General features: G+C 42.0%; 1 protein-coding gene across 5 annotated transcripts in view; it reads right to left on the bottom strand.

Moving 5' to 3' along the window:
- Positions 1–11,179, bottom strand: part of ppp1r9a (protein phosphatase 1, regulatory subunit 9A) — a 53,578-nt gene that overhangs the window by 39,091 nt on the left and 3,308 nt on the right. For 2 of the 5 annotated variants that reach the window (XM_080862493.1, XM_080862494.1), the window contains exon 2: positions 6,102–7,617. In XM_080862493.1, the coding sequence (XP_080718619.1) occupies positions 6,102–7,478 (1,377 nt within the window). In that variant the 5' untranslated portion in view covers positions 7,479–7,617. Of the gene's footprint in view, positions 1–6,101; positions 7,618–8,999; positions 9,509–11,179 lie in introns of those variants that run through there. The other 3 variants (XM_080862495.1, XM_080862492.1, XM_080862496.1) reach the window with 3 other exon arrangements.

The following is an 11,179-nucleotide window of genomic DNA, read 5'->3' on the forward strand; positions in this document are numbered from 1 at the left end:
CGGATCATTAAAAATGCATCCCCCAGGGAGGATCGGGTGGCACCGAAACAAGCAAACAAAAACACAACTGCATTAATAATGGAGTGACTAAGCTACAGGCACGCACAAAATACACGCATGCCCAACATCCGAGTCAAGAGTAGTTGTTCCTGTCAGAGGTAAGAGAGGAAGGGAGTCATGATTGTTTTTCTATGGACAGCATAACTGCTAAAGAAAAACAGTACTTCACTGGACAGCTTGGTTTGAATAAAACACTGCTTGATACATACTTTCATATAGGTTTTGATACTTTGTAACATGTAACATTTTTGTAACTCTGGTTTAGTTACAGCTTTACCCAGCTATGTAGAAATGCAACAGAGTTTAGGGCATAAGAAGAAATCTGAGGCATGCTACAGCTGAGATGTGCACAGAAACAAGAGACCTACCAGAAAACCTTTTAGTACCAGTCATCAGCTGGATTATCAGTTATATTTTTGTACTTTGACTCATTCCTGTTTTGGAAATAAATGAACTTAAAGTACTGTGCAAAACACTTGAGACACCCTCCATTTTTTATATTTTGCTTCCAAGGAGCCAGAATTTTATTTTATTTTCTTCATGTATTAAGTGAGGTTGAGCAATTATTTTCCAGGCTTTTTTGAAGGTCTTTCAAACTTTGTTTTTAGACATTGGCTGCTTTTTAACTCGTTTTCTGTTCAGTCCTAGTACCTGAGCATGTTTTTTGTTGGTTAAGTCAGCGGTCCCCAACCCTGGGCCTCGGACCGGTACCGGTCTGTGAGTCGTTTGGTACCGGGCCGCGAGAGTTGAGGCTCAGGTGTGAAATGTATGGTTTTCAGGGTTTTTATTGGTTTTCAGCGTTATTTTGTTATCGTTTTTATTGTTAACTCGGTTTTCCTGGGTCTTTTCACTTGTGTTATGAATAAATCTTCTTTTTTTCGGTACCGGTACTAGTTTTATTTTGTTGTATTTATCCGCGACACCTTAAAGGCCGGTCCGTGAAAATATTGTCGGGCATAAACCGGTCCGTGGCGCAAAAACGGTTGGGGAGCGCTGGGTTAAATCACTTAATTTGGATCTATGAATCACTCAAGCTTTCAAAAAGGTCTGCAACCTAAAGGATGAACCAGTTCTGTGTCTACACATAACAGACAGCTTAGCAAAGAATCAAATTCAATTGGTATCTTTGGGCACTTTATTAGCATCCTGTCACAAAATAATTTGTTCAAATTTCTTTAGTTGATTCTATGAAAAATGTCAAAGATAAAACAGTTTGACAGGTGCAAAATGGTATTTTTGCAAAATGATTACAAAGAGCTGTTAGGTGTAAACTTTGTATATCTCAGCATGATGTGCAACGTGTCCTTAAAAAACTGGGGAAACTGGAGATGTGGCACGCAGAAGAAGAAGTGTCAGGCCTAAAAAAGCAGATGACGGTTTCTGAAAGTCAGGTCCTTAAGAACGAGGGAAAAATCCAGTAAAGACCTGACGCTGGACCCGAGAGAAGCTTCTGGCTCTTCAGCTGATCCATCTACTGTTCACTGAAGCTTCACTGAAACACACTGCCAGCGCAGTAAAAGCATACCTGCACAGTGGAACACTATCAGTCACAAATTAGCATCCCTGGAGCCCTGACTGCAACATTATTGCAGCAGTGTGGGATCATCTTGACAGAGAATGTAAGAAAATCAGCCAGCATCCACAGAAGAGCTTTGAATGTCAATTCTTGAAGACTACTGAAAGAAGCTTTCTGAGTTCAGGCTATGGTGAAGAATAAAAGTAGTCAGACCAAATACTGACTTTCAAGCTTTGTTCAAGCTACTGTCTTTCCATGTATGTCTTTCAAAGTCGCTGCACATATTTCCCATTTTCCTAGAAAAATATAAAGAAATGAGGGGTACCACTAAATTCCACAGTATCCTAAAAATTGAATTTTGGTTAAAAAGACATCCACTAAAGCACAACACTATACTGAGGAAGATTAAGCTGTAGCAGTGCTGCTGCAGACTTAAATTGTATTTACAAATTCCTAAATCCATGTCAGTGCTGGATCCAAAATTCAAGCAATGCTGTTACACATACAGTATATCATCACTCAGAAAGACAGATTGCACTAAAGTAGAGTAATCCTTTCTATCAGAAAACATGGTCAGAAAGCAAAGCTCCTGGCAACAGGCCATCTAATTTGAAATGGTCTTACAAGACTGCATTAGTTGATGCTCTAGATAAGGATGTTTTTGGGGTTACGCATGTTTTCTGTTGATCTGTCTGAATAACAACATTGTTGGACAAACTGTCAAATACACGAGGGAGGACTAGGGCAGAAATTACATCGTGACAAAAAGTCTGGAGCCTCCACTGTCATGTACTGTATTAAGGGCAGATAAATGAGCTCCAAAATTCTCAGGAGAAATAACCCTCTCTTAATTCCTTGCATGCCTGACGAATGGCACCGAGACAGCGTAAGTTGTGTATTTTCTCAGTTTTTCAGCATCAGCAACTTTGTCTTTATGTTCTTTCATGCTTCAGTAAAGTACAAGATGAGTGTGTGAATTGGTTTTGCCTGCAAAACGCACACGGCAATAGTACGCAGAGAAAACGTGTGTAGGTGGTTTTTGCAACCAAATGTTTGCAGAAGGATCTAATCTGCAAGTACGAACATATCAGTTGGAGGCAAATGAGCCAAAGAACGCCAATTATTTCATGTATATACCTTATCCTTTTGAAAACATAAAATAAAAGCTCCATATTTATAGTGCTCATCAAGAAACACACAGATGTTTATACTGAACATAACCATCCTTTTTATGCTGTAGACTATACATCTTTCAAACTAGGGTAAAAGGCACCCAGAAAAATGCATCTACAAACACTTTTGCAACACATAAAAGGAGTGACACACATCCATCGTAAAGATTAAAGCTCTGAGTCAGAGTTGTGCTATCATTCCACTCAAGGTACAGAAGCAATGGACAAAATGTAGATCCAGTAACAGACAGCATGCAGAATGGAGTGGGTGATTACACAGACGCTTCAGTGGCCATTTAACTAGTGCTCTACTCACCACATCTGTTTAGTTATATTAGGATACTGCAGTGTTGCAAGTAATGAAAATGCAATCCCTCTAAAGGCAGAAAAAAGTCATCAAAAGGTGATATAAACGCCCTTCGTTCAGACGAGTGGTAAACAAGAGGAAACTGACAAAGCAGACAGCACACAGAGGTCGAAGACTTCTGTTAAACTCCTGGGGTGCAGTTCAACAAAACAGGGAAAGAAAATGCACTCATGAAAAGGAAAAATCAACATGTAACAGATGTTTGAGCTTTTAGGGTCTACATGTAGTCAAGGCTTGAACATTTCAAGCCTGAGAGGACTAAGAAGGTGAAGTGAACACTGGTTGAGATCAGTCACCCCCAGGCAGTCATCAAAAATTAAAAGAACCTTAGTTACATTCCTATGTCTCCATTATATCCTCAACATGACACCAGCTGCAAAGAACACACAGCAGTGGATTAGTGCATTAGAAAACTGGATCTACTTTAATACAGAAGTCTGTCTGCAGACTGGACAACCCAACCACAGGTTCGAACGTCAAGGATAAAACCACCTACACTTCAATGAACATAAGACCTGATTTTCTTCTGTGTTCGCCTTGGATAGCTCAAAGCAGCCATTTCTCACTGGGGCAGTGAGGATGTAACAGCTAGACTTTGCAGCCATGGAGGCAACTCCGTGAGGCGGTACTTACTGTAGACACAGCAAACTTCATGCTAACGGCATGATGTTTGCCTTGTTTTCTGTTGTAGCACTCAAAATTGTAGCATGATAAGTTATTCATTATGAAAAATACAAAAGAAATCTGAGGATGAATACCACTCGTCTGAGAATACTTGTTAATACACCAACTGAACACACTTAGACTTTTTCGGGGATATCACTAAAGTCATTATCCGAAGCCAGACATGAATATCTGGTGTAAATTTCATGGCAATTCACAAATCCTTTTTCCGGACTTAAGCGGAACTGGAAAACAGACCCTGCTTTCCCGGCTTCACAGAGATTGATACAATATACTTTTTTGCAGCTGCTCTTAACTCACTCTGCATATTCACAAAGACTGAAAATTGATTGCGTGTCATCTATTCTCTGTAGCTACTACGAAGATTTTTTTTTTTAAAAATTAAAGATTTTATAAGCAGGTCCATTGAAATGACTTGATGGGCATGTCTAAGCAGTATTACACAAATAGAGGGAACATTATGTATTAGATTATTAGACGGCTTTAAGACCCTCTTCTCCCACAGGGGTCAAGCTGGACTCGTGTGGGGCTGGGGGCTGAGAAAACAGCTTTGTCTCTTTCAGTTTACAGAGAGATGAACAAAAGACAGAACGCTGTTTGTTTCTCGTGTACTGAGAGGAGGTGGGGCGTACGATGGAAAAGTGGGAGGGGCGCATGTTTAATTGTGTGTGTGCGTCTTTGTGGGGTAGGGGGCAGCTTCTCTCTTGAATATTCCATATGATGAATGAGCGTCAGTCCTTTTCACGGGAAACAGAAGCCTTGAAGTTAAAGCCAACAACAGTGCATAATCTACGCCTCTTCAACCTGAATACGAGAACAAGCTGTTTAATGTATTTACTCTATTTACTCGTTACTTACTGGTTAGTGAAAGTGCAAGTTGAAAAAAGCAATGCCATTTTTTTCTTCTCACACACACACACACACACACACACACACACACACACACACACACACACATATACATAATAATTAAATATAAACCTATTATCATATTATTTTAATTTAAATTAATTTCCATCATGGAAATGCTTGCATGTGTGATGAAACCTGAGAGGAAAGAAGAGAAAAGAGCAAAAGGACCAACTTTTCAGAGACAGCACACGGTAATTAGTGAGCTAACATCACGTTTTTCTCCACAGAATAACTGGACTAATTGTTCTGGTTCATTATAACGTGGTTATAAACCTGTGGATTGTTTGCATTAGCTTGAGTTAGATTTACATACAAGAACTTAAATCTCTCAATCATGACTGTGAGTTTTTAAGAAAGCTTAAAATATGAATATATATATATTTGTATGACAAATTGAATTAAGAAGATCAAACTGGTAACAAAAGCCACATTGCTAATTGATTCTAAATACTTGAGGATAAAGAAGGAAAAATATTTTCCATAATCTCCCAAATCCAGCTCCCCAATCCACAAGCAACACTGGCTGCATTGTGCCCAACTCAATACTGAAAACAGCAAAATTCTCCACTGCAGATGAAACAAATACCATAGTACAGATAATTGTATTTACTGGAGAAGAAGTCACTGTCTACAGAAACAATAACCATTTTCCATTAGCAAAAACGAGATTTTCTATAATTCTATCCACTGTGAAAGCAGAGTGGGATCAATGGTAAAAATGCATGTAATCTTTAGCTATGTCTACTGTAACCTTGCATAACACATCAAGGTTAACCAAAACCACACATACACAAATACAGACACTACGGGTCCACTGTGTGCTGAATATACAGAGCATTTCACAGATATGTGAAGACTCCATAGTTTCACAAACAACTCCCCGAGCAAAGAGGCTCCGAAAGATAAAAAAACAAAAAACAAACACAGTATCTTGTGTGAAAATTGTGTGGGTGCAGAACCAGCATGACTAACACATGCATAGATGTTGTGCTCATGAACATCAAATGCTTTGACCCTAGCATCACAAAATGGCCACAACCTTCAACACCTATAGCATCCAATAATGTGATATTTTACCTAACTCAGTATACACTAAAGGAAGAAAATGCCAAATGAAAAAAGTCAACTAGGGTCATGTCATTTGTCATGTTTGCATAACCTCATGAACCTCATGTGTTCAAACAACAAAGCTAACCACAAAGAGTAGTTCAGTGGTAACTATAAATACAAGGCCATAAAAAGAAAGCTCTGAATACTCTAAACTATTAGCTCTCTGTTGTTTTAACCTACTTTTGATAAGCACTGCACAAATGCTTTTATGCCGGATTGCGTTCAAATGTGTTTACACAATTTCGGCTTTCACAACACTTTTGTGCAGCATTCGGCTTACTGTAATAGGAGCACTGCTGAAGCGAATCTTCCTCTTCGGAGGGATGTCCTCTTTGTTTTCTTCCGCCAGACCAGGAATCTCTGTCAGATCGGACCCCGGGTCGTAGACGATGTCCTCGTCATCGTCACCGTAGAGGTCATCCTCGGGATCCGTGCAACTTTCCCCCCAACCCTGGTAACAGGCGTCCCCATCTGCGTTAAAAATCACCCGCTCATTCCCAGTGTATTCCTCATCAGGCTCGTCCAGCTGGTCCTTGGAAGATTTTTCTTCCTTTGAAGCATCTCTGTCCTCTTGGCTTTCCCTGGTGGTCGGCAGCAACTCGTGAGTGGTATCCTCTAAAGCTTTGTTTGTAATTACAGCACCATGTGTAGGTTTCGAGGATTTGGAGGTTCCTAGATCCTCAGTTTGTTTTGTTGTGTCCTGCGGTTTCTCCTCTTCTTCACAAGAACCATTAATCTGGTTTCCATTGGTGGAAGCACCAGAAAAACGCTGTCCTTCTCCCACTGTAGCCTCTCCAGCTTTGTCTTGGGTTTCTTCCTTTTGTGGAGCATCTTGTTTGCGCTCTGAAATCTCTACTCCAGGACTCGGGCTCAGGAGGTCCTCCGAAGACGAGGATGTGGGTAACTTGCCCCCTATCCTGTTCCGGTAGGTTCCACGAACTGGAGATTGTCGAAGAGAATCATCCTCACTGACGTCTCCGCCATGGCGCTGGAATCCGTCAGGTGAGTAGAGGGCTCGTCTGCTGACTCCTCTATATGAAACCCCCTGGTTGTGGTGGTCAGCGTTTTCAAAAACAGCACTGAGTTGGCTGACAGTTGGGGAGGATGCCTCTGTCCTGGAGCACAGAGAATCCAAGGAGTCTGTACTGCCTCGGTTGGACCTCGCCCCTCGCCAGTCATCGAGGTGCTCATGGGAACCCCTTTTATCACGGCCGTAGGGAAAGACTGGTGATTGGGACTGGTCGCGTGACTGTTGTTCAAATAGCTTTCTGGTTTCGGAAAACTTTGCCCCGGCACCTCCAATCCTTTCTGCTGATGAGGAATGCTGAAGTTTTATCACTGATCCATCAGCCTTATTGACGAAGTTTGTGGGCTTCACCAGCTTTTGTGGTGAGGATTCATCACGACCCCTAGTCTTAGCAGCTGCATTCTCTGACCCCATTTGCATGAACATGTCCTTAATGCGACTGACGTGTGTGCCATACTGGCGTCCCCTCGGTTGTTTCACCCGCTCGAGGTCTTTGGGCTTTGAGTCTCCATCGAGCCGAGGCTGGTCAAAGGCCTTCTTGAGTGCCTGAAACTCAGCCCGGTAGGCGTTACGGTGGGGGGAGGCACTCCGGAGGCTGGTCCTCTCCCCCGAGGCCTCCGTTTTCAGCATGATGATGCCTTTGGATTCAGAGGAGATGTCAGCATTGCCTTGGCCGCATTAGAGCACCGAAGTGAGGTATCTTGTTCTACTAGTAGTGCCACTCGGTCTGATCCAGCTGTTGTTATAGTTCCGTTAGGCCCATTCATACCTGTAAAGATGAAAGGAGATGTTATAAAGATAGAAAAATGGTTTTGTCGAGTGAAGACAGATAACTGTTTAAACAGGCTCACAATACCATATGGAGTCAAAGTGCCTCCTTTTGTCAGTGGAGCTTCATGATCAGAATGATGGTTAAAAAGCATGAAAAAAGTCATTTTTACCATCAGCAACACTCTTCAGACACATGAGGGCAAAACGAATTACAGATACTTATGCGTGCAGTAAAAGCTCTCAGTACAAGAGAACTACTGCAGTGATAAAAGCCAATCGGACTCTAAAGGGCCTCCAAAGATGCTGTGTTTAGCATCACGGAAGAGCTGCGCTGCTAACCCTCTTAGATAATAAATCCTTTGATTTGTGCTTCTTTTTGTTTAAAATGGTGCTATGCTCTAGGAAACATGGTTGTTTCCTTCTTCTTTTCTTGCTCTCTTTCCGTTATCTCCCCCACCCTCTGTTTTCCATATGAAGCTGTGACCCTTGTACACTAAGACATCCTTCAACTCTCTAAACCATAACTGACATTATGGTTGTGGCTTCTAAATGTCAGCTCCCAAGCTGAAAAAAAAATGTTGCTGGATGCACTCAACCATGTGTGTTGATACCATCCAATAGAAAAAAAAAAGAAACATTTAATGAAAGGCCCACATTTGCAATAATACAGGGTTAGAGCAGGGTAGTCGGCTGGTAGGAGTTAAATATACACCTACATCCGTTAATGTTTAATCCTTTTTGGAAATGCACGCCACAGAGAGTGAAATGAAACATGACACAGTAAAGCTGGGATAAAAATACATTATTAAATAAAAAAATAAGGTCCATCTGGGACACAGAATCCATTAACCTAAGTTGTGCTGTAACCCGCAGCCTGGATGCTATAGATGCATCAGCAACAGCAGCGGTGCCTGAAAACTAAACGTCCTGGCTCAATATTTAATATTCACTATGCTGGACTCTTGCAGCTCAGTGTTAACACCTATGTGAAATGCTTGCGTTAAAAATATTAACAACAACAATAATTAATCTGAACTTGGGGATCATCTTGTGCTTTGCACCCTCTGAGGATTTTACGCAGGAAGATAATGAGGACGATAACGTGAGAGGTGAAATATAAATTGAGGCTTGTGAACATTGGGATCGGTGTCAGTGGGATCAGACAAACAGGCGCACATCAGCCACACCGCACAGTACATGACAGCTCAGGTTCCCCCCCTTCTGACACCGTTTCACGCGTATTTATTTACATTCTTCCAACTGCAAATTTCCGCGACATCAACCTCTAACCTTTCTCAATAATTGCAAAATAAACACAAGTTAACCTCAGATAACATCGAGGTTGCTTCACTGTTACAAAAACAAAAGAGTCAGACTTACATTCATGGCTCCGGCTTCGCTGGACGCGCCGCACACATAAACTGTAATCCAGAGGGGAAACTTGCGAGAAATGCGGATGGTCTGCTTGCAAAAGCTATCGAAAATAACATTTCTATTCCGAGCCCGTAAAAAGCCAGCCCGGAGCGGAATCGCCACTAGAAACGTTTGGACATAACTAGAGCCGCTATAACGCCATTGCATTGCAGGCAGTGGGTGATGCTGCCAGTCGCACAATGGGGGTGTCGGTGCAATTTGGGAAGCTCATCTCACTGAGAGCTGCACTGTGGCAGCATTTGCAGGACGGCAGAGTCCGATGTCCGTCTGCAGTGTGGCAAACTGAACTCGCTTAGCTGCAGCGATAGCCGGCGATTTGCGAATGTAAAGCCTCATGTGACAGGTGTTAAAACCTGAAGCGCAGCAATGGTTTGGTCCGATAATCTGCTGCGCGGAGGGGGTTTCAGCGAGCTGCAGTCTGGCATAAATACCAACACACAGCAACTGTAACTTCGCTGGTTCATCAGTGGGATTTGGGTGGGGTAGAGAGGGTCAAGGACCACTCTGACTGTGTGATGCGCGTTCAAATAAGGGTTTCCAAAATGTGGTTCGAGGACCAGAAAGTGGCCTTGAGGAGTTTACCTGGTTTAAGTTTAGAGAAACAAACAAACAAACAAACAAAAACAAGTAAAGTTGGATTTCACTCAAAGTTCAGTCTGATGGCAGAATTTGAAGAAACCCTTAAACTGTTTTGTCCATCGCTTGTATTACTATAAATACACATGCAGCTTTTAAGTCTGACTGGAGAAATGTATAAGGGGGCAGTTTAATCAAACAGCTCTGAGTGCCATCTCACACATCCACCATGAGGAACTACATTAAAATTGCAATGATCTCTTTAGTTAGTCATCTCTCTCCTCAATTAATTCCTGAGCATTCATTTTTTTAAGCCCCATTAAAGAAGATCAGAGTAAAAAAAAAAGAAAAACTATCTGCCTGGGTTGCATTCAGTCAACAGACCCCACCAAAAGCACAGGACTTAATTCATGTGATGAAGCGCTAGAGAAAAGGAAGCTTTGTAAACATCCAAATGTGTGATTATTTTTACAAACAGCACCAAGTTACATAATTGCTGTTGTTATGTTATAATAGACAGCATTGTTTCTTCTAACTTTATGAAAGCACAAGCTGTGTGCGAATTTGGATGAGGCCTTCTGAGGAAAAACATTTGCTTGTTCAGTCAACATTTAACCAAACCATACTCGGTTAATACAAATGTGAGTCGCAGATTAGAACATGAACTGTTATAAGTTGATTTGGGACACTTCACACTTCAGATGAATTTTCAATAGGCCTACATCAGTTTTGAATTTAGAAAGTGCATTAAAAACAAGTCTTATGCTTTGGCATTACTGCAAGAAACACAGTCTATGCAGTGCATACATTTACTAAACACCCACCACTGCTGACGAGAGGATTTTGCATCCCCCCCCCCCCCCCCCCCACCCCACTGTTCAAAACAAGCCAATTGAGGACAATTACAATTTAAACTGATGTTCACTGCTACCAAAAAGAACCGGATTGGACAGAAATCAGTCTAAGTCCGTATCAAATTAGACACACTGGGGCCTTAGCTTCTCTCCAAGTCACAAATTCTGCGCTTTCCTCCATTTCTAAGCATCATCGTACATCCACAGACCTATAGTGGTTGTTGTGATACATTCATACCCAGTCCAAACACTGGCTATGAGAAGATGTTGCTAAGCAACCTAAAAATAATCTTAAGGGGATAAAAGGGAAGGGTGGAAGAAGAAAACAGCCAGGAACTGCAGAACACAGAGGATGGATGGCATCATGTCTATCGCCACTGAGAAAGCCAAGAATCCAGTCACAAATACGAATTTATCAATCAAGAAGCATCCCAGTGACCACTGCTAGTATGTTAGCCAGAATTAGGAGGCTATTCTGCAATATCAAAGTGCCCTCTCAGTGGGAGCTGACATCAAGGGAAGCGTGGGGGGGTTGAATTAAGGCTCCTTTAGTAGATGTGATTGGGAGCCAAGGGGGCCAAAACATGACCATCTGTCTGCTTGGACTGTCTCTGCAGGGGGGGAGGCTGGACAGATTGGAGCAGGACTTTCCAAACATGCCTCTGCTGCTTACAGCTGTGCACAGGAGGTCAAGCA

This window comes from Rhamphochromis sp. 'chilingali' (assembly GCF_963969265.1).
Source record: "Rhamphochromis sp. 'chilingali' genome assembly, chromosome: 17".
Lineage (NCBI taxonomy): Eukaryota > Metazoa > Chordata > Actinopteri > Cichliformes > Cichlidae > Rhamphochromis > Rhamphochromis sp. 'chilingali'.